Source organism: Ostrea edulis, chromosome 4 (genome assembly GCF_947568905.1).
Source record: "Ostrea edulis chromosome 4, xbOstEdul1.1, whole genome shotgun sequence".
Taxonomy (NCBI): Eukaryota; Metazoa; Mollusca; class Bivalvia; order Ostreida; family Ostreidae; genus Ostrea; species Ostrea edulis.
In genome coordinates, this window is record NC_079167.1 from 36823547 (window position 1) to 36849094 (window position 25548).

The window sequence follows — 25548 nt, forward strand, 5'->3', positions numbered from 1 at the left end:
CAACGCCAGTGAATTATATACCGTGACAGCTGTAGCTACTGACTGATCAGAGAGAGACAAAAAATACACCAACGCCAGTGAATTATATACCGTGACAGCTGTAAAAAATACACCAACACCAGTGAATTATATACCGTGACAGCTGTAGCTACTGACTGCCCACTACACTGCTGGATCTGTAGCCATAAGACTGAGATGAGCACAACTTTGATCTCAGTCTCAGATTTTTATTTCTTATCAGAAAGTCTGGCTGATATCAAATTCTCTCCAGCCTGTGTATCCACATCTGTCCATGTTTGACAAGAGATATTTGCCATAAACTCAACTTACTGATACTGGTATATGCAACTACCCACTAATATTTAAAACACCTGTCAACCTACTGATATCTATCTATTAATATCTACAACACCTGTCAACCTACAGATATCTACCCACCGATATCTACAACACCTGTTAACCTACAGATATCTACCCACCGATATCTACAACACTTCTCAACATACAGATATCTACCCACCAATATCTACAACACCTGTCAACCTACAGATATCTACCCATCGATATCTACAACACTTCTCAACGTACAGATATCTACCCACAAATATCTACAACACCTGATAACCAAAGATATCTACCCATCAATATCTACAACACCTGTCAACCTACAGATATTTGCCCATCAATATCCACAACACCTGTCAACCTACAGATATCTACCCATCAATATCCACAACACCTGTCAACCTACAGATATCTACCCATCAATATCCACAATACCTGTCAACCTACAGATATTTACCTATCAATATCCACAACTCAACCTAATGATATCTACCTACCAATATCTACAACACCTGTCAACCTACAGATATCTACCCATCAATATTCACAACACCTGTCAACCTACAGATATCTAACTACCACTATCAATGTAACCAGGAAAGCTACAAAAATGCCAGCTAAGATTATGATCACTCAGCAACTGGTGACTGAGGAAAAGCTCATAAGTCATTGTTAATCATTGATAAATATAATTTAACAGTAATAAATACTGTGATTTTAGGGAGTTCAGGCACATAAAGCACTTACTTGATGATAAACATGACACCAGCAGCAAAGAACAACAGACCAATGACAGAGGCTACCACAACACCCACGATCTCCTCAGTTATCATATCTATAAAACATAATCACACTTATTTTCTGTACAAACATAATCTGACTTATTTTCTATACAAAACATAATCACACTTATTTTCTGTACAAACATAATCCGACTTATTTTCTGTACAAAACATAATCACACTTATTTTCTATACAAACATAATCCGACTTATTTTCTGTACAAACATAATCCGACTTATTTTCTGTACAAACCAAATTCGACTTATTTTCTGTACAAAACATAATCTGACTTATTTTCTGTACAAAACATAATCACACTTATTTTCTGTACAAACATAATCCGACTTAATTTCTGTACAAACATAATCCGACTTATTTTCTGTACAAAACATAATCTGACTTATTTTCTGTACAAAACATAATCACACTTATTTTCTGTACAAACATAATCCGACTTAATTTCTGTACAAACATAATCCGACTTATTTTCTGTACAAACAAAATCCGACTTATTTTCTGTACAAAACATAATCACACTTATTTCATGTACAAAACATAATCACACTTATTTTCTGTACAAACATAATCCGACTTATTTTCTGTACAAAACATAATCCGACTTATTTTCTGTACAAAACATAATCTGACTTATTTTCTGTAAAAAACATAATCACACTTTTTTTCTGTACAAAACATAATCTGACTTATTTTCTGTACAAAACATAATCACACTTATTTTCTGTACAAACATAATCCGACTTATTTTCTGTACAAAACATAATCACACTTATTTCCTGTACAAAACATAATCACACTTATTTTCTGTACAAACATAATCCGACTTATTTTCTGTACAAAACATAATTTGACTTATTTTCTGTACAAAATATAATCACACTTATTTTCTGTACAAACATAATCCGACTTATTTTCTGTACAAACATAATCCGACTTATTTTCTGTACAAAACATAATCCAACTTATTTTCTGTACAAAACATAATCTGACTTATTTTCTGTAAAAAATATAATCACACTTTTTTTCTGTACAAACATAATCACACTTATTTTCTGTAGAAAACATAATCACACTTATTTCCTGTACAAAACATAATCACACTTATTTTCTGTACAAACATAATCCGACTTATTTTCTGTACAAAACATAATCAGACTTATTTTCTGTACAAAATATAATCACACTTATTTTCTGTACAAACATAATCCGACTTATTTTCTGTACAAACATAATCCGACTTATTTTCTGTACAAAACATAATCACACTTATTTTCTGTACAAACATAATCCAACTTATTTTCTGTACAAACATAATCCAACATATTTTCTGTACAAACATAATCCGACTTATTTTCTGTACAAAACATAATTTGACTTATTTTCTGTACAAAACATAATCACACTTATTTCATGTACAAAACATAATCCGACTTATTTTCTGTACAAACATAATCACACTTATTTTCTGTACAAAACATAATCACACTTATTTTCTGTACAAAACATAATCCAACTTATTTTCTGTACAAAACATAATCTGACTTACTTTCTGTAAAAAACATAATCCGACTTATTTTCTGTACAAAACATAATCAGACTTATTTTCTGTACAAAATATAATCACACTTATTTTCTGTACAAACATAATCCGACTTATTTTCTGTACAAACATAATCCGACTTATTTTCTGTACAAAACATAATCACACTTATTTTCTGTACAAACATAATCCAACTTATTTTCTGTACAAACATAATCCAACATATTTTCTGTACAAACATAATCCGACTTATTTTCTGTACAAAACATAATTTGACTTATTTTCTGTACAAAACATAATCACACTTATTTCATGTACAAAACATAATCCGACTTATTTTCTGTACAAACATAATCACACTTATTTTCTGTACAAAACATAATCACACTTATTTTCTGTACAAAACATAATCCAACTTATTTTCTGTACAAAACATAATCTGACTTACTTTCTGTAAAAAACATAATCCGACTTATTTTCTGTACAAAACATAATCAGACTTATTTTCTGTACAAAATATAATCACACTTATTTTCTGTACAAACATAATCCGACTTATTTTCTGTACAAACATAATCCGACTTATTTTTTGTACCAAACATAATCAGACTTATTTTCTGTACAAAATATAATCCGACTTATTTTCTGTACAAACATAATCTGACTTATTTTCTGTACCAAACATAATCACACTTATTTTCTGTACAAACATAATCCGACTTATTTTCTGTACAAAACATAATCACACTTATTTCCTGTACAAAACATAATCAGACTTATTTTCTGTACAAAACATAATCACACTTATTTTCTGTACAAAACATAATCGGACTTATTTTCTGTACAAAATATAATCACACTTATTTTCTGTACAAACATAATCACACTTATTTTCTGTACAAAATATAATCACACTTATTTTCTGTACAAACATAATCACACTTATTTTCTGTACAAAACATAATCACACTTATATTCTGTACAAAACATAATACACGTTTTCTGGAATTAATAGGTAACAAGAATAGTGAATTGGCTAGCAAGCTGTTGGGGGGGGGGGGGGGGGGGGGAGGGGGGGGGGTGTACACCTGAATGATGCCATTTGTGTATATAATGACCAACATCATGATGGCTTTTGTTCACCAGCACAGTTTTTATTTTGACATCACAAAAGCATATTCTTATATACGTTAAAGAGGAAATCAGTGTTACATATAAGAAATATGCATTCATTATCAATATCTCGGCTACACAGGGAATAAATTTAGCATCTGCAGTGATTGAAATAAACAAAGGGCTTAATGTGACAATGGCATATTGCTAGGCAGTGTTCATGTGACATTTCCAAAATGAATGCGTCATATGGAAATTATTACGTAACATCTGGAATAACAAGTGGAAAAATGAATGCTAAAGGCTGTAACCTACCTAAGTAACCTTTGTCACTAAATATCTATACTCTAACATGCTAAAAACTTCAGTGATTACATGTTCCTTCACATTATAACATCATCAATTCATGTTTCATTCAGATGGGTGTGGAAGAACTAAATTGGTATTCTAAACCATATACTGTCACAATACAGACACCTATCTATATACTAAGATTTTCCACTTTGTGTGGCTTTGGTAAATTTACAGGCTCCTCTATTGAAGAAAATTACAGATAAATATGAAATTAAGAATTTATAGTGCAATTTGTTTTTAGATACTTGTGTTGATTCCACATTATCTGAGACCCTGCTGCTCAAATATATGGTTTGAAATAATACATCATTTGTCCATTTCCATTTTTAAGAAAATGAAGAGTAATATTAGATTCCTCAATGGTTTACAAAACTTGGTATTTTAAAGTGGTTAATTTGATGCTAAGCATAAAATCTATTTTGTTATGAACTGTTGACTCATTTTGAATGTATTGAATTTGAACATCTTGTTACATGATTACTTGTGTTAAGAAAGCTGTTCTCATCTCATACATGCAATCATCTATTCTAATTGGATTTTTTTTTAATTGCAAACACAAATCAATTTCAATATTGTATTAAATGTTTTCATCTCTATGTCTTCATTAAGTTTATTGTGTGGATGGGAAATATAAGAAGATACAAGTATCTTTCAAGCTTGTTATTGCACAGATGGTAAAAAAATCAATGAAATAGAATTCAATCATATTCAGAACAACCGCAGCATGTTTGACCTTGAAAGTTTCCTCATACTGAAAACATAACACTAATGCATGCATAAAACTTATCTGATGTGGGGAAAAAACTCAATAACTTACAGCTCCTGACAGGCCGGCCATGAAACATATCTGTTGGAGCAGACATCTTTCCATTACTAGAAATGGACCTGATGATGATTCCATACCATTTATACATCTCAACGTCACTCTCAGACAACGAATGGACATAATCCACAGAATCGTGGGCCTGGATGAACCTGGTCTTCACTTGACCTTTGAAGACATGACCATTGAAAATCTCAGGAAAAGGAAACATACATGCATCAATCAATGCTTGGGATTCACTTTGTCAAATAAAAATGTCATCGATTTCAAGAAGAATGGTTGGGTGAAACATGCAAATAATGACCATATGTGTTGTTTCATAGGAATATGGCTGTTTATACAATGTTTATATTTTTCTTACTTTTTCACAGGAATATAATGCAATTATATAATGCATTTCCTAAAAAAATGGTAATATTTTTCTGATTTTTTTGCAGGTACAGTGAAAACTGCCTAATCTGACACCTTTGTAATCTGTTTCACTGGGCCTTCAACCCTTTAATTTCATTCTCAATATCATATTTTCATTGCCTTTTTTTACACTGTTTATTCTGACATACTCTGTATTTTGACAAAAAGTTTGTCTCCCAGTGTACGTCGGATTAGACAGGTTTCACTGTATATTGATACTTTACAATGGTCCAACTTTTTCCTAAGAACACTGGTGCCTAGATAATGGAAATGTTTTTTCTGCTTTATCTTTGACGGAATATCAGTACCTTCACAATGGTGCGACTTCTCCTCTGCATGACACCAGGAGAGCTGATAGGACACTGGCTTGGAGGTTAACTCATCACAAGTCGGAGGAATCCAGTTGATGACAAAGCCATCTTCGTTAGATAAAATGGAAACTTTCCTCGGAGCTGCAGGTGCTGAAAAACAAATTAAGGAAAATAAAATATATTGAAAAGAGGACTATGGGACTTAATGGCCACTTGAATAATTCATATAATATGTGTTGCAAGTTGATGGTGCACCAAGTCCATCTTTCAAACTCAGGGAAGAGGATGTTGTTGTCTATTTGTGATTAAAAGTGACAAAAAATACTTCTAATGTTTCTCCATTTATACACAATTACGGCCTGAATAAACATCCTATAGTTTTTTTTTATGACCTTGACTTGGGCAAATGACTTTGGTTCATATGCAGCATAAAAATATTTCTGTTTTTTGTTGTTACAGACCCTGAAACTTGCTACTACACCAGTTGCACGGTACGGTTCGGTACGCTTTATGAACGGTACGGTTCGTTTTCTGAACGGTACGGTTCGTTTCTTGAACGGTACGGTTCGTTTCTTGCACGGTACGGTACGCTTCTTGAACGGTACGGTTCGCTTCTTGCACAGTACGGTTTGCTAAAAATAGCTGCACGCTTTGTGAACGGTTTGCACGTTTTATTAATGAGGTGGGCGTGGCCTGAACGCTTTGACTTCGTATAAATTGTACGTTTCGATAGTTTGTTTTCACTCGATCGGTCTTATTCGGCTCTTTGATTATCGGCTGCAGGATTTGTGGTTGTGTTAGAATGTGCAAATGGGGAAATGAAACGTTATTTTTGATTGCTTCGATGGAATAATTCCATATTGATAACGTACATAAAAGTTATGAATAAAAGTTTTTAGAATTTGCTTAAGTCTAAGTCTTAATGGTTGTTATTACGTTTCAATTTGTTTTTCATTTCTCATCAGACATTTATTAATTTACGATTTTATAAAAAGTTGTTACATGAACTGCTCCCCGACATGGGCGTGCGTAAGTGTAAAAACAAAGCGTATTAAGTTTCCGGATATAAATTACAGTGCCTAAATTGGAAAAGTTTTTAAGAAGAAGTGAATTTTGTTTTGAATACACTAAAGTAGCAAATGACACAATGATTATTTTCTGCACTTCACATTTATTGTGATTTATCATCGGCATTATGAAAGATCCAGGATATCTGCACGTGAAGTTTGTACGTCCTTTTTTGTCAGCATTCAGTCATTCATAATTAATAATGTTAGATATCTGTTGCATTTGTCTTTGAATCAAATAAAATGATGATAATACATATATATTCCTATCCTTTATCACGCGAAGTCCGATTTTCATTTCCCTAACTTTATTTTTGATCACTGAAAATTGAATTTAAAAAAATTAACAGAAAAGTAAGGCAAGTGTATAGTTTGCAATAAAAATGTTTCATATACCTTTTCTATATATTGTTGAAATACTGTGGCTGAAAAAGTGGGTCACGTGACATAAATTGCACGCTTTCTGCACGGTACGGTATGCTTTCGGGCTTTTGGGGGCGGGGTTTGCATAATATTATCCTGCACGCTTTCTGCACTGTACGGTACGCTTTTTGACTAATATTTTGCCCATACATTTTTTTTTTAAAATGACGTACGTTTTAAACTAGTGTCAATGAGCCTATATAATTACAATGACTTTGGATTAAGGTCAATACATATTGTCCAAGTTTCGTTCTCCTTTACCCAAAGATTCTCCATACCAAACTCGGTGGATTTCTTTTTCAGAGAAGAAGTTAATTGTTTGAAAGTTTACAAACGACAGACAATAGATGGAAAGAGACTTGCTATGGGGGAAAAGGTCACAAGAGGTCATCTATGTACCTTATTCAAATGAACCTCCTAGTAATCCAAAATTAGGGATTATGCACATGTTCAGTTACTGATAGAGTAATCTCAAAGATTGTAGGTCGGTATTTAAGTATCGGTTAATATCCAAGTTCCTCTCCATTCCTCAAAAGTAATGGATCCAAGGCCCCAAATGGGCTGAGTAGATACGAGGATATTTTCTTACTTCAAATCCACCCTCTGTTTAATTTTAACTGTAATTTACTCATATCAGACAGAATGTTTTTTCTATAAATTATAAAAAATAAATATCATATCTACAATACTAGTACATGTATAGAGTTTTGTCCTATAAAACATTAATTTCAAGTGACCTCGGGAGAATCGATCGAGCGCCGGATAGAAACGTCGTTTTTGCCGGCAATTGGCTCGAGTAGGTATATCTCGGTTGCCATTTTTTTCCAACAACTGTCATTGGCCTCAGTGGTGTACTGGATAGGGCTTCAGGCCTGGATTTCTCAAAAGAAACTCAAGTCAAAACTGGGACTTAAGTCTGAGATTTTACTCAAATTTTGACTGCTCAAATAAACGAAAACTCAAACCTAAGTTTGAGATTTTTTTGAGAAATCCAACACTGACTTCCATGCTTTTCACATCCCAAGTTTGAATCTCATCTATTGCCCTTGGATTTTAACTTCAAATATATTAATCATCAAGACATTTTGTTAAAATTTAAACTTCATAATGACAGAGGGGTATTAAGGAGAATTTGTGCATTAAAAATGATAGAATTATACTCCACAGATCACCACTAGGTGGCTGTCTGAAACTCCCCATTCCAGAAAAATAATGCAGCACTCAATTAAAAGAATGATGGGTGGATTTTAGCATACTGACCTTCATTGCTTCTGTACACACAAGTAATCCATTCAAACCCACTGCTGATGTTGTCTGTCGGGGAGTCAGCTGATACCCCAAACTTGAGGTCACGTATCTCGTCAAAGTCACTGGCATTGAACAACAGAAAACGCTTCTCAAACCCTGCAACCTCCCAGTTAACTTCCTTTCTCTAAAGATAGGTTTCAGATAGCCAGAAAATATTACAAGAAAGCAGCAAATCAACAACGAAGCTAGCAATTTCATTTCACAAAATAGAAGCATTCAACAAACTGAAAAGAAGCAATATGTGCAAATACTTTCTACACCACCCAGATTTGTCAGAATATGTTGTTTATCAAACTCATAAAATAAATACTATACACATTTTTAATTTGACACATTTAGATTTCCACAATTTTCTCTGTAAGTACAATTCAAGCTGCTTTTAATTTCACGAGATATTCAAATTCTCATAATGAATATTCACGATTTAAAGACTATTCTTTAAAAATCAAAGAAAATCATGGGAAATAACAAACGTATCCAGAAACGAAGTCGTGATTAATGTCGAGTTTCCTGGTCATTTTTAATGTTAATCATCACCATAACTATACAGGGATGGTGGTGTTCAAAGTGTAGACAATTGACCTTTGTTTGTCTACAATCAAACCTATTCATGCTAAATAGTTTGTGTACGCAATCAAGTGATTAACTGTCCCTGAATTTCTTGTTGGCGTGGGATATAATAATTAAAACAACAATCAAATATGATTTTTGTTAACTTACGGAACGATCAATTAAATTTCAATTTAAAACAGGATATTAAAGTGCATGGTACTTATGTAATATGTCTGATATATGAATGCTACATTGATATGTCCACAAATGTTCACGATAGCTAAAGGTTCACGAAAAATTCCTTGATCACGAACACAGTGAAATTAAAACCACTGTAATTTATTCCACTTTAACAGTGGATCCATATTACAGTGACCCTATGGCAAGTTTATACGGAGAATCATATGTACATGTAGTTAATGTTGTAAACTCTTTTTTGAATTTCCTTCTTTATAAGCTGTCTTGCTGTTATGCCCTCTGGGCCAAAAATTGGAATAAACTTATCTTATCTATAGATCACACACATATGTTCTCTGAAATCATTATAGACTTATCAATATTAAACCAGATAATGTTAAGTACACAATTTAGTCAATTACATGCAAAGACTGTCATACAATCCCTGAAACGTTCTACTTTTTCCGTTCGCTCAGTGTGTGTTCACCGTTCGTTCAGCGTGCGTTCACCGTTCGTTCAGCGTGCGCTCTCCGTTCACAGTTTTGCATTCAGTGTGCGCTCACCGTTCGTTCACCGTTCACAAAGCGTTCAGCGTGCGCTTACCGTTCGTTCATCGTTCAGTCTTTTCATTGTCATTCGGAACACCCAAGTGAAAGGACCAATCTTGATAGCAAGGCGAAAATGAAAATTGAACGTGTGCGTAAGAGTGGAAGGATACTTTCTTACTATATCAGAAATTTAATTTTGAAGTACAAAATGTCAGGATTATCCACTGTGAATGCCGAAAGGTACATTTAAGCTTTTGTTAAAAACAATTCTAAATGAGAGACGAATATAAGACCTTGTTGTCATGAATTTAACCCAAGTACAAAAAGTAAGGAAGTTTCAGGTAATGAAAACCCCTTCCCGTGTGTTCACGATTTAGCATTTACAAGTTTGGGCACAATTTATTATAATTATTTTGCATTGCTTGACAAGATGAGTTTTAAACAAGTCAACCCCTTCCCACCCCCCCTACTTTAAAAAATAAAAACAAACAAACGATGCTACATAATGTACATTGTACCGTATGTACGTGTCAGAATGTCAACTGATATAGCTATTTTTACGCCTATATTTATGAAAGACATTGTCAATAAACTGATACTTACTACTCTTGCCAAATTTGAAACTTGTGTAACATTTGTCCTTAATGCAAAGATGTAATTGTTTATCTGGTACGTTTCTGCATTAGCCTTTAAACATTCTACGGGTAGTTCAGTATAATAAACAGTTTTATCTACATCAAATATATACAAAAATTGCATGATCTACCTGCAATCTATGGTCACATCAATAATAAAAATAGAAAATTTTGTACTGATTATTTCCTTGGGTCGATGTAGCTGCGACAAATGAATGACACAAAATGTAAGTAGGAATATTTAATACTGTTAGGAGTGTAGAGATGTTGACACAGGGTATACCGTCCGTATTGTTTGTTTACTGCATCTTGACTCCTTTCAGGGGTGTTTGTTAATTACAGGTATCCCAAACGACCGAGTTCGTAAAGTTTGAAGCCATACATGAACACCTGTTAATTCTGGATGTCATCACTACACATGTAGACTATAGTGTTTTCCTTTTCACAGGCATTGTTTATATATTATATCGATGCATTAAATGTATCTGTACATGTAATGGTATATACACAATGTACATACCAAACTTGCTTTTGTTTGTGTATGACTGTTGCGTGTATTAATGTACAATTTGCGATATTTTCATGAAATATATACATGTATACTCGGTACTTGTACAAAAATATATTACATTGAATATATCAAGAACTGTAAAATATGCTGTATCACGATTCCTGTTTATTTGATTTTTTATAAATCGATGAAATATACATGTACATGTATTTTATTACTTGATTATGAAATAAGTAAAATCCCAGGGAAAAATCCGAAACATTCTGAGTAAATAGATCATTTTGCATTCAGCGTGCGCTCAGCGTTTGTTCACCGTTCACCAAATTGCGTTCACCGTTCACTCTGCGTTCACCATTCACTCTGCGTTCGTTCACCGTTCGTTCTGCGTTCGTTCACCTTTTGCTCATCGTTCAAGTGGGAAAGAAGAACGTTTCAGGGACTGTAACATGACAGTCCTATTCCTTTAAACCTTGGCCTAGTTTTTGTATAAAGATTATGTAGCCAGAATATTGTAACACTTTTTTCATACTGTTCTGTCCTCTATTTGTGAGTGCTTGTTGTATACATATTGTTTTACCTATAAAATGGGGGTATATCCACTCATTAGGTTGGAATGTAGGGGTTTGTAAAATCCTAACCTAATAAATGCCAATAAACAACATCTACTCACAAATCTAAATCAACAATGAATTCAAAATAAAAAGGGGATTTGCAAGCTTTACTACTCAACTTTGAATCAAGCAACAAATTGTTTTTCAAAATCTTCCCCATATCATTGAATTCCCAATAATTGACCAATCCCATATATTTCTGTCTACAGCTTCATCAGTCACATATATTTATCTGTCTAAAGCTTGACCAATCCCATTTATATCTGTCTAAAGCTTGACCAATCCCATATATTTCTGTCTATATCTTGACCAATCCCATTTATATCTGTCTTAAGCTTGACCAATCCCAAATATATCTGTCTAAAGCTTGACCAATCCCATATATTTCTGTCTACAGCTTGACCAATCCCATATATCTATCTGTCTACAGCTTGACCAATCCCATATATTTCTGTAGATTGTCAGTAAAAGACCTATTCACTAATATCACTTAACAATTTTTTCTTTGATATCTAAATTTACTCAAGGTGAACAAGCAAATTTTAGAGTGTTCTTTAGGTTTTCCAACACATCAGAACAATCTTTATTCACACATATCCAAAGATTTTTTTTCAGTCCTCTCTGAAATGAAGTAAAATAAGAAGGGCAAGGATTAAAATAAGACATATGTACCTATGTGACTCGGGTGATCTTAAAATATGGGGGGTGGGAGTGGGGACTGCATAGTACAATGTACTAACCAATCCTCTTTTGCTACACCAGTAAATGGTAAAGCTGACATTCTTATGCGGGTTGTAGTCCCAGGAGACATTCACCAGTCTGTTATCGGTTTCTACCAGAATATTGTCAGGCACCTCCACAGCTAAAAATAGCCAAATTTAAATCAGTAGTAAAATGATAGACTGTCACTCTGCAAACAGAAGCAAAGTATTAATTGTGAAAAAACAGGGCAAAAACTGTGTTCTCAGCAAACAAACAAAAAAATACCAAGGGTATCAAAGCTGAGCACCTACTTACAATAGAACGGAGCAAGGTGTGAAGGAAAGGCACAAAAATACCCCCTACCCCTCATGTCATTTATATACAGTGAGTTGTTGATGAGATAAGGGCAAAACATTAGGTGAGCCCCTGAGGGACTACCTCTTGCCTGACACAGAGCTGAGGGCTAAGTTAAGTCCCATGATCTGCCAGTGGGGTCCTAATAATGGTTCCTTTCAATAAAACTTATAACCACCCTCATGCACTTTAACAGGGCACATATTGTATGCATTCATCATCTATGACAGCACTTACTTCCATTGGGTGGCACGATAATGGAGCCAAACATTGATGACAGACCATACTCATTGCTCGCAAACACTTTGATGTGGTAGCTCTTCCTACACTTCAGATCTAAGCCTGTCTTCATTATGCTTTGCTTGACCTCTTTCTTCTCTGTCTGCGAGTCTCCGATCTGACGGTAGTGGACTTCATAATAAGTGTCATTACCGTTGGATTCCATGTTGGTTATTGACTACAACATGTTTATGAAAAGATCATCAAAATGGCTTTCTTATTATGCAAAACATTTTTCACATAATTAAAAAAAGAGCACGAAGATATTATATGCAGATGGTTATTGAACCATATTGGTGAATATTGACATGATCGTTGGGGGTAGAAACATGAGCTTTGCAAGCACATCATTACATCCAATAAGTGCCAATATATCCCCCATATAAATTCAATAACCCCTCTATCATATATGTATGTACGCGTTTCCCCAACATGCTACATCCACATTTTGTTTGCAGTCCATATAACCTGTAGTTAATGTTGTAAACTTTCTTTTTTGAAATTTCCTTCTTTATAAACTGTCTTGCTGTTATGCCCTCTGGGCCCAAAATTGAAATAAACTTATCTTATCTTAAACTATATCTTATCTTATTATAGCTAAACATATTTAAATTGGTTTTTTTTTTACAATATTTCTTATTAATTCTAGAAACTGAAGCATTATTGTGGGTATATGTAACATTAGTCAATTTCTTCAAATAATGTTTCAAAAAATATTTTCTGGTCCTTAACAGCAAATATTGTAATACTATAAGAATTGCTACTTCTAGATATAAACATCGAAACCATGCAGCTACTAGAATTAAGTAAACAGCATCTGGTCAGCCACCTTTATAGCTTGACTGCAATTAATTTGTCTCCCGAACGTTTCGTTGCAGATTCTATTCTTTCATAAAAAGTTGGTGCTCAGTAATTAGCCTAGATATTGTATACTAAAATTCTCTAGAATTTAGGAACATTTTATTACAAACAATTATCAGCTATATAATGATGGGCCTTTTTGTATTACAGTAGAACATGCTTATAATGAACACACTCAAAACAACATCACGCTTATTGCGAAGTGATATCTATTCCCCTCATGAGAGCAAAATAATAAAAATTTTATTTGATATAACAAAGTTTGGTCATATAAACAAATTGTTTTTCGCTGGCCCTGGAGGTTCACTATAACTGTATTTTACTGTACATGTATCTCAAAATCAAAAATTGCATGGATGTAGTGTTACCTTCCAATAGACTACAACTGTCCGGACATCCATATCACTGACACACAGCTCATGGTAACCAAGGTAACTTCCCATGGTCAGTACAGGAGCAGCACCAGGAACTGAAACATTTTGGGTTATGTTTAAAGGTTACAAGCAACCATTTAGTGTGTGTGTGTGCTGGTTAAATTAATTTAAAAATTAGTTTAAATAGTTTATCCATAGTTATTACAATAACTTTCTAAACTTTTGATTACTATATATGTAAGTAATGTTAGGAAGGCCATGTATCTACCACACAACCTATATGTAGTAGGTTGGAGAAATTCATGTCCTGATTTGAGCAGGGCAAGGACACAAGCATTGTTTCTACCATTACGTCCGAGTTCTTTAAGAATTTTATTGATAAACGGAATACAATATAAATGTTTTCAACAGCACACTTCATCAAGCATATGGTATATAAATGGTGTGGGTATTATAATGGTAATTTAAGGAAGTAAGCAACATTGTTTGTATGCATAATAAGTAGTGATCACAAACAACGAAAATTAATCCACACGAAATTGATCGTGTTCACTACAAAAACAACAAAAAATTGAATATGTTTACAGTATATCCGCAAGTAAAACTTGATTCCTTATTGTGCCCCCCCCCCCCCCCCCCCCCCAACTCCTGGGGGCTATGATTTAAACAAAATTAAATCTACTCTGTCAGGAAACTTCCATGTAATTTCAACTTTTCTGGCCGACAAGTTCTTGAAAAGATTTTTAAAGATTTTTTCTTATATATATTCACATGTAAAAAAAAAATTGATCCCATATTTTGCATCCTCTGCCCAGAGGCCATGATTTGAACAAACTTGAATCTGCACTGTGTCAGAAAGCTTTCATGTAAATTTCAACTTTTCTGGTCCAAAGGTTCTTCAGAAGACAATTTTAAATGACCCCACCCTATTTTTGCCTTTTCTTGATTGTCTCCCCTTTGAATCTTCCCTTTGAACGGGGCATGGCCTTTAATTTGAACAATATAGAATCCACTTCACACCCAAGGATGATTTGTGTGAAGTTTGATTGAAATTGTTCCTGTGGTTCTGGAGAAGATGAAAATGTGAAAAGCTTACAGACAGATGGGCAGACTAATTAAAGTACAGACGGAAAGACAGACAAAAGGTGATCAGAAAAGCTCACTTAACCAGAAAGCTCAGGTGAGCTAATAAATATTTTGAAAGATTTAATATTTATGATGGAAGACAAGAGATGCCTGAATGGCTCAGTGAGTTGATTTAAAAATGGCTACTCACTGTCACCAGTGGTTTTATACAGGTGTTTTGTTGGTTTGCTCCAATATCCAGTGATGTTTCCTTGAAAATTCTGTGGCTTAATGCGAACCTCAAACATATACTCTGAGTAGGCAGTCAGGTTGCATATCGTGGTATTGACAATGCTGTTCTTCAGTATCATCGCCTACAAATTGATGTACCTTTTAAAATACCCAAGATGCTCAAATAAAAGACCAATAAAATTGTAGAAAAGTGTTTGGTCTTTTGATTGTATTCCAGCACGCAACTTTCAAAATTGTTTTAACATACATTTGACAATCTTAACATGTGACCATACAAAGATACCAAATAATTGTTTAAATATATAAATTATCTAAAATACTATAAAACGTTAAATTTGTCTCAATGTATAGTCTAAACATGCATCCTTATCGACTAACCCCACACACCCCTTGCCCTAACTGCTGAAGAAAACTTCACTTTAATTTTGAACGTTTCACAGGGCAGATTTTGACCCTTCGTGGGCCTGCTCCTTTTATAAACCATGGTTTTGATATCGATACTCTCTACACCGAAACAGGTTGATTAACCCCACATCAGCATGAGGTTTTACTATATACCTATAACCTATAACTTTTTAAGAGCTGATTTTAAATTTATGAAAATTTCTCTTTTTGTAATGAACTTTACACTCATCTGTGACAAAATTTTTGACTTAGTAGATTTTTTAGAATACTTTTATTTGGCCTCTTAATTCCCTATGGCAATTCCTCAAATTGATCTTAATCACTATAGTCTGAGGTTTTTCATACATAGAATTAAACATGGTGTACAAAAATTAATCATCATTTACATATCTTATGAATTACAAGGTAAATAAAATCCATGCATACCGCTACCTGTTCTTCTTACCCGGTAATTTTTTTAATAGCTTCAATGAATTATCAAGTGATGTTTTATTTGGTGTCTGCGATGTGTGTATCTACATACAGTACTTTATCTATGACACGCTCAGTCTGGTGTTTGGAGTATTAGCTGGGAGGTGACTTTGTTGTATAAATCTAAGTACAGTGCTTTATTTATGACACACTCTGTCTGGTGTTAGGAGTATTAGCTGGGAGGTGACTTTGTTGTAAAGATATCTAAACACAGTAATTTACGACACTCATTGTCCAGTGTTGGGTGGTGTCTGTGTTGTATACTGAGTACGATATCTTTTTTATGACTCTCTTTGTCCAGTGTTGGGTGGTGCCTGTGTGTTGTATACTAAGTTTGATATCTTTTATATGACACTCATTGTCCAGTGTTGGGTGGTGTCTGTTTGTTGTATACTGAGTACGATATCTTTTTTATGACACTCTTTGTCCAGTGTTGGGCGGTGCCTTTGTTGTATACTGAGTATGATATCTTTTTTATGACACTCATTGTCCAGCATTGGGTGGTAACTGTGTTGTATACTGAGTACGATATCTTTTATATGACACTCATTGTCCAGCATTGGGTGGTGCCTGTGTTGTATACTAAGTACGATATCTTTTATATGACACTCATTGTCCAGTGTTGGGTGGTGCCTGTGTTGTATACTAAGTACGATACCTTTTATATGACACTCATTGTCCAGTGTTGGGTGGTGTCTGTTTGTTGTATACTAAGTACGATATCTTTTATATGACACTCATTGTCAAGTGTTGGGTGGTGCCTGTGTTGTATACTAAGTACGATATCTTTTATATGACACTCATTGTCAAGTGTTGGGTGGTGCTTGTGTTGTATACTAAGTACGATATCTTTTTTATGACACTCATTGTCAAGTGTTGGGTGGTGCCTGAGTGTTGTATACTAAGTTTGATATCTTTTATATGACACTCATTGTCCAGTGTTGGGTGGTGTCTGTTTGTTGTATACTGAGTACGATATCTTTTTTATGACACTCATTGTCAAGTGTTGGGTGGTGCTTGTGTTGTATACTAAGTACGATATCTTTTTTATGACACTCATTGTCAAGTGTTGGGTGGTGCCTGAGTGTTGTATACTAAGTTTGATATCTTTTATATGACACTCATTGTCCAGTGTTGGGTGGTGTCTGTTTGTTGTATACTGAGTACGATATCTTTTTTATGACACTCATTGTCAAGTGTTGGGTGGTGCCTGTGTGTTGTATACTAAGTACGATACCTTTTTTATGGCACTCATTGTCAAGTGTTGGGTGGTGCCTGTGTTGTATACTAAGTACGATACTTTTTTTATGACACTCATTGTCAAGTGTTGGGTGGTGCCTGTGTGTTGTATACTAAGTTTGATATCTTTTATATGACACTCATTGTCAAGTGTTGGGTGGTGCCTGTGTTGTATACTAAGTACGATACCTTTTTTATGACACTCATTGTCAAGTGTTGGGTGGTGCCTGTGTGTTGTATACTAAGTACGATACCTTTTTTATGACACTCATTGTCAAGTGTTGGGTGGTGCCTGTGTGTTGTATACTAAGTACGATACCTTTTTTATGGCACTCTCTGTCCGGTATTTGTAGTATTTTACTTCCACAGCTTGTTCCCGGTTTGGTCGGTTGTATTCCCACATTACGTTCACACAGCCTTTGTCAGTTGTGTTGTGTACATGCACATGTTTCACAGGAGCGGGTCTCACTGAACCAGAAAACGACATGCCACGTTATCATAAGCAATCTCTTTGTTTAATGATTTTATATACATGCAATTATTAAAAATAACCTTGATGTCAGAAACTTTGTTTGATCTCATCAATAACTTTCATTATGGTGTATTATTTTAAATTATGAAAATATGCAATTAAAATTCAAGATTTGAATTATCATTTCTTGCCATAAATAAATTCATCTTCATGGAAAAATCTCCAGAAGTGTTATTTGTTAGTAAGAACATATTTATCCAGTGACCGCCAGGAGGCAGCATTGACCACATGCATATCAAAGTACATCAGTACTGGTAATTAAAACCATCATTACATGCCATCTGTTATAACGAAGCAAAATCATCACCAGGCATTACAAGACATTTCCTGCCACATCCCTTTAACCAGCAGGTATACAAGCTTTTAAATAAGGGAAGAAATACATAAGTTCATTGTTGTTGATATGGGGTTACTCATTTGATATGGGGTTACTCATTTGATATGGGGTTACTCATATCCTCTTCACCAAAATACAATGCATATGTACATATTGGTTGTATGTCTCCATCTTCCTTGTTCAAGAGAGAGAGAGAGAGAGAGAGAGAGAGAGAGAAAGAGAGAGAGAGGATGTTGCATTTGATAGAGAAGTATACATGTATATACATATCTGCAACAGATATAATTTAAGAAAATGGCTGCATAATGATTGCATATATGATTAATATAGCAAGAGTTCAGGTTATATTTTACAGCATGTTTGATATCAAGCAGATCGATGCACCAAGATTTGCTGTAATGAGGTGTTACTTTGAAGTGATGTGAATACCTATTGTTGTAATGTCGTTAATAATGAATGGTGTCATTGTTTTTATTTTATCAAGTTTCATATTCCTAACAACAACTGCATAAATCCAATGATGTCCTGAGTTAATGATAATATTATCCTCTGCTTGTTCCCAAACACACTGCAGCTGGTTTGCCTTGTTGGGACACTTATGATATCGGAATCCTCCATTGCTTCTAAAAATGATTATAGTTTTCTCATTTAAAACATATGTCCAGCAATAGATCACATGGATATGTTCCATATTCATCTCATCCATCAAGGGCAGATTTATCTGTACCTTCATTGTTTACAACTGAGTGCATGACCTAGTTGAAAGTAATTATAGTTGCGAATTTTCACCGGACAATCACAAAATACTGCATATACTGAAGTTTTTTTTAGCACTGGACAATCACAAAATACTGCATACAGAAGTTTTGATGGTTCTGACAATGCGAATAAAATAATTTATGTTAATAAATCAATTTTATTTACCAAAAATTGTTGCATGAAAAAACAAATAGAGTTATTACTCTTGATACACCCATGTGACTGCCTGGGAACTGAATAGTGATCCCTCTTGACCCACTTGTAGCCAGTAAAGTTTGGTGAACTGTTCTCAAATTGATTTAACAATGAAAATCATTGCTCAATGTGAACAATGTTGTTACATTTTCTAAAGAAAAATTAAAAGATCGTCAAAAGGAGTATAGTGCACTTGGTATGCAATTTCGCCTACATAAATACTTATTGCTTGAATATCATTTTTTACAAATATTCTGCTATACAATGTCAGTTTATACTTCTGTTTACCCAAATTACTTAATAAAGATATTTATATGTTGAGAGTAACTTTATTTGATGAGCATGAACATCACCGTGATTATATAGAGTATATAGTAGATGTAAAGTAATGGGCCTAAAAAATTGCAAACTGTTGCAAAATGCCATCCTAAACCAGAAATAAAACACTGTAATTGTTTTACTTGAGTATGACTGTACACAAGTCCATTTGAGGAAATTTGGTTTAAGGTGGCCCTCTTGTTGAAAATGGATAAAATATGAAAAAAATGTTCTCAAAATTTACCTTGAGATATAGCAGCCTGTCAAACGTTAAACCTTTAAACTTACATGCCTGGGTGGCCTAGTGGTTTAGGTGCTCGGTAATTCAACACTTAAACCATACATTCCGAGTTCAAGTCCAATATTTTCCCAATCTATTTTTTTTTTTTTCCCTTTTCATTTTTTGGGTCGTTTTCTTGAGGGTGGGGGGGGGGGGGGGTGGGGGGGTGTTGGGGGGGGGGGGGTGTGTTATAAATGTGATACATATATTATAACAAATATTAATCATTTTCATCATAACTTCTAATATTTGCAAGTTATGACTTAAAGTAAAGGAATTAATATCGAGATCACTGTAGTTCCCTTTGTTTACACTAACATGTTCCTGTGTGCACAGGATTTTCAAACGTAATGTGGCTGACGAAAAGCTAAACAAATACTACAAGAAAAAGGGCACAAATGCACAGCATGTAATAAGTAAAAATAAGTCAAGGGAGGAAAAGAACTGTTATACAGTTTGACTTCTCAAGAGTAAATATAAAAACTCATGTAGCAACTGTCATATGATATTTAGGCAAAGCTAAACACTCGAATTATCAACCAATGGCAAATGAACTGATGAAATCTATTAAAGGTGCTACAGTCATGTCAGAAAAAGACAGTCAGCTAAGTAATGCCATATGTAAAAGGGTTGTTGTGTAATATGAATGCATCTATGAAAATATTGTACTGTTCATCATTCCAAATAGGAAAATGGTTTATTGATTAAAGAACGACTCATATAAATGTCAGTAATGATAAACTGCGGCAGTTATTTATCTTGGTTAACGAAACATCAAAAATGTTGGCCTTATATTTAAATATAACATGCCAGTCTATTATTGGAAACCGGTGTTTTCCATTTAGATTTCTGAGTCGGCCTTTTCGTCAGCAAATGCGCTATACCTCTTGATCTGTATTTCATTTGAAACTTTCTACAAAAGTCAACATCATCATTGGTGATGAGTTGATTTTTAACTATTGCCCTTGAAATGTACATTGTAATTAATTGTAACATTTGATAAAATGTTAATTTGTGAGGTTCGAAACAGAGAAAGTCTTTTTTCCACTAAATGGCTTGAAAACATTTTCCCAGCATTTTCGTGGCCTTCAGAGTGTTTCCTGCATCTTTATCAATGAAAATCGTTAAAACACATACGACTATTGCATTACCTCATGCTTGCAATATTTCAGATGAGACCTTAGAAAATAAGCTCCATTATCACACTAAGAGTTAATACAATGAAAAAACCTTATTGCATTGGCCTAAGTTAAGCAATTGACTTTGTGGCATATTTCACCCAAAGCAGGTAACATTTAGATTGGTATGAGTGTATCTTTCCAAATGGGATGAAGCTGCAGATCTGTAGCTCTCCGGGCAAATATCAGAACAGACCTGGTCCCTATATTTCCCAGAGAGCTACATGCAGATGTGCAGCTAGACAACCAATCGGTTCAAATCTAGACTGACGAAATTGAAAACTTTACCCCACTATCCAGCACAAAAGTTAAAACATAAATTTTCTCCTCCTCGAGCCATGTTTCAGTCCTGATCAGAAGCCATAACTGCCATTTTATAATTCTGATTTTGCCATAACATTACATCTGCTTTTACATCTCTATCCATGCTTTAAAATTGCTCATGAGGACTACTGGTAGTTGTGTTATGTGTGGTGACTTCACATAATGTGAAATCTAAATAAGACTAATGAAAAAACAAGTCTCCAAAAGAAAGCATGAATGAACCATTAGCTCATATGAACTAAAAGCTACAGACACATACCTGTACAAACTATATACCTCTATTAAGCATTAGCCCCATTTCTGAAAAGTTTTGCATCAGCCAATAGATTTACCTATAGCATTCAAACATTGGATGGCGAAAACATTGCTAAATATTGTCTCATGGCTATGAAGGTTTTTCACCCTGACTACGTAGCTCCAGGAAGCTCCTCCATTGACTACGATTCTACCATTACTCTGGGACGGGTTTGGCCAGACACAGCGAGTAAGGCCCTGCACAGGGCATTGATGGATGACACCGTGCAAGCCGTTTTTCCTATAATTGTCAACATGTGAGAATTTTTTTTTTCCATCTCTTCTTCCTGGTTGAATGAGTTTGTATGTGTATATATTTTTTTTTTTTTTTTTTACACATTTTCTAAATTCGCCACACAAAGGTTAAATCAGGGGTTTTTTTTATTGTAAATGACTTGGACAATGAAATTCCTGTATTCAATGCATCAATCTTGTTAACAATAAATGTAATATTCTGAGTAAAAACAACAACGTCCTTTCAAAATTTACAGTAGATATTGATAAATTGTAAACATATAGCGTGTGACATATGAATTATCAATATAAAAAATATCTTCTTCTATGAATTTAAACTTATTTATCTAAAAAATAGAAAGTAAACATCGGGAACCTATCAATCTATGATTAATGCGATGTTCAATGAATTTTACTTCAAATAAAGAATTCCTGGGGACACTTTAACTGAGATTTTTAAAATAATTTCCAAATATTGAGGACACGTAGTTACACTGGTAAACTGATTCATAGACATGTATTCAACAAACAAAAAGATAAACCTTAAATCCGCAACATATCAAGCAGTGGAGCAGCTTGGTGCCAGATATCTATATGTTATGATCTATAGTTGCTGAGAACAAGCGGCAAACGAGTCAGCCAAGTATCACAACGAAAAACGTAGAACTTGTGTAATATTAAAAACTCTGAGACACTCAGGAATGGCAATCATTATTACTACTGTTTCTCCATTGCAAAGTTATGGTCTGACTAACTATATTAATCTTACCCTTGATATTGGTCAATATTGACTCTGGTTCAGGGTCATTAAATTACGCATCATCTGGTCATTAGCAACCTTTCTGCCACGTATGAACATCAAACTTTTGTCCATAACAAAGTCATAGCTGAGACAATATATTTCAATTTTTTTGCAAGTTTTATTTACCTTTTAAAATTTATGATTGACCTTAGCTATAGCTAAGTAACCTGACTTCTGAGTTAGAGACATTTCTTATTCTCTATCACAAAGTTGAGGCCCAGATCCAAAGTGGGATAGAAAGACAAACAAACAGATGGACACACATGGTACTTTCTTTACACTTGTACTTGTTTATAGGGGCTATGCTGATGAGCCACACAGCCCCTTTTTTGGGCCTGCAACCCTAAACTCAAGGGTCATGTGCTCAATAATTTTGGTTGAAGTCTCCATGCTAATTTGATAACATTGCTCACTAATCTACAAATTGTCTGTGTTAAGTGTTTGATAAAGAACAATAAAGAAGATAAAAAAACCTAACACATTTTCAGTATAGTGAGTCATAGGTCCCTACCCTACAGGTTACAACTTTTGGCAGTGACCTCCATGCTCATTAAAAATGAAAGTGAATCCAGATGGGAGATGTATGGGAGTAAAAGATAATTTTTTTTTTTAAAATCCTTCATTTTCAATATACATGTACATTGAATTAAATTAGCCTCATCCTAGGGTCTGAACCCCTGACCCATGGAACATGAATTTTAAAATTTTGGTAAAAGGTCCCATACTAATAATAACTGCCTGGAATGTCTTTAGTTTGTCTGCTAATATTCAAGAGTAAAATACACATTTTGAATGATACAATGCACAACTTTTAAAGGTTCTGGCTTCTGGCACAAACAACCCCAATGGACGTTCAAGGACTATGAAATTCACAAAATTTGTTCCCTTACCCCTAATAATTCTTCACACATTACAATTGCCAAATTTAAGTTGTTTCAAAAAGAGGTTAAACATGTTCAAAGGATAGGAATAGATAGTGCATGTAATAGGGTTCCTGAACAGACCAAAACAACTGCTAGATAAATGATGGAGGAATGAACCTGCATCCCCCTCTACATAAGTAAGACACCGCTGTAATCTAAGGAGCACCGCCAAATTAACAAAAACTCAAATAACTGATGATATCTTTAATTATTTGAAAATATCAATTCATTTGATGCATGCAACAATTCATTTAAAGATCTCTTCAAATGATCATTAATGATATTTTCAATTATGAATTATTGCGCGCATAAATTGAATTGTTGATAGCATTTTTATTCTGCTGAATTGATGAGCTCCCTTCAAATAAATTGTAGCGTCCATGAATTCAATTAATATGTGCAATAATTGAATTAATGCTCTCTTAAATTCAATTAATGATACATTGTATCATTAATTTAATTGATGCGCTCAATAATTCTTTTAGAAAGAGCAACTATAAAATTAGAGATATCTTTAATTCAACATTCAATGGTCTCTATAATTGAATTGTTGGTTTCTTTTTGCACGCATTACTTCCTTATACAAAAGAATTGTAAAATAAATGATGAGAGATATTTTCTATTGAATTAAAGAGTTTATGAAATTATTTATACCATGCTGAAATTATTAAATTTTGCAAGAAATAATTCGACCATATCGATGCATGTATCAATTCAATTAAAGAAAGCAATAATCTATTTGATGTGCAGATCAATTCAATTATTGTGCACAAAAATTTAAATGATATCTTCAAATAATTAAAGATATCTTCAATTATTTGAGTTTCTGTTAATTTAGCACTCCATAATAATCAACAGTATTATAGCTTCGTAACAAAATCACTATAATTAGGAGAACAAAATGCTTGTTACTGGTAACGAAATCCATTTCAAATGTGTGAACTTTATCTGCATAAAACAGTACTTTAACAATGTTAAGTAACAAAATGCCCCATCAATAGTTTCAAATTTATTACTCAGAACCATTAACACCATATTTTCTATATCCTTTCCACAGCCATAGCATAAAAATATTTAATGGCCACAAACAGAGAGTGTGACCCCTGTGCTGGGCCCCAGGGGGGGATATCATAACATATTTGGAATGCATTGTAGAAAGTTTTTGAAATTATAAGGGTCTGCCTTTATTCTATAGATCCTCAAATACACAACAAGCATAAGTTTCATCAAACCATTTTCCAGGATTTTCATACCCTTCAAAATTGGACTGGTATTGAGGTTCAATACACTAGACTTTTATCTAATGGCCCGTTTAAGCACCTTGAATGTAGTATGATTTCACCATCCGACATCGAAAGAGTAATACTAGCTCTCAATCATTTTATATGATTTTTTGGGGTAATTTTTTCCAGAATGATAAAAAAGGTGTTTTATTTGGAAATAAGAGATTCTAGAGTCCAGATTTCACTGAGGATCAAACCTAAGACCTCTGGCACAACAGTCTAATTGTGCTCTACCGATCATGCCACAGGCAATTGTATCGCTTGGGGTCGAATTTACTATATACTCTTTATATAGTAAATTCGACCCCAAGCGATACAATTGCCTGTGGATCATGCTAAAGGGTTAACCCACTAGCCAGAGCTAGTAGAAAGGCCATCTATTATAACACTATCACCAATGAAATTAATTAAATCTGTCGAAAGGTTAAACCCAAGGGGAATTTTCTATTGATGAGGCATTTACTGTGAGTAGTCAGAACTCAACAAAGACACATATACCTATATTCTCTGCTTGTAAATATACTTCATAATGTTGAACCTGGTCTTTTAGTCTCACA

At 34.0% G+C, this 25548-nt stretch overlaps 1 protein-coding gene across 11 annotated transcripts in view; it reads right to left on the bottom strand.

Moving 5' to 3' along the window:
* Positions 1–25548, bottom strand: part of LOC125668292 (leukemia inhibitory factor receptor-like) — a 40991-nt gene that overhangs the window by 6274 nt on the left and 9169 nt on the right. For 6 of the 11 annotated variants that reach the window (XM_048902221.2, XM_056162517.1, XM_048902224.2 and 3 more), the window contains 10 exons: positions 21788–21990; positions 17852–18000; positions 15377–15539; positions 14095–14195; positions 12824–13043; positions 12271–12392; positions 8449–8620; positions 5696–5848; positions 4971–5144; positions 1093–1180 (listed from right to left, as the gene is read on the bottom strand). In XM_048902221.2, coding sequence (XP_048758178.2) covers positions 1093–1180; positions 4971–5144; positions 5696–5848; positions 8449–8620; positions 12271–12392; positions 12824–13043; positions 14095–14195; positions 15377–15539; positions 17852–18000; positions 21788–21990 — 1545 coding nt within the window. Of the gene's footprint in view, positions 1–1092; positions 1181–4970; positions 5145–5695; positions 5849–8448; positions 8621–12270; positions 12393–12823; positions 13044–14094; positions 14196–15376; positions 15540–17851; positions 18001–18830; positions 19025–21787; positions 21991–25548 lie in introns of all 11 variants that reach the window. The other 5 variants (XM_056162520.1, XM_056162521.1, XM_056162522.1 and 2 more) reach the window with 1 other exon arrangement.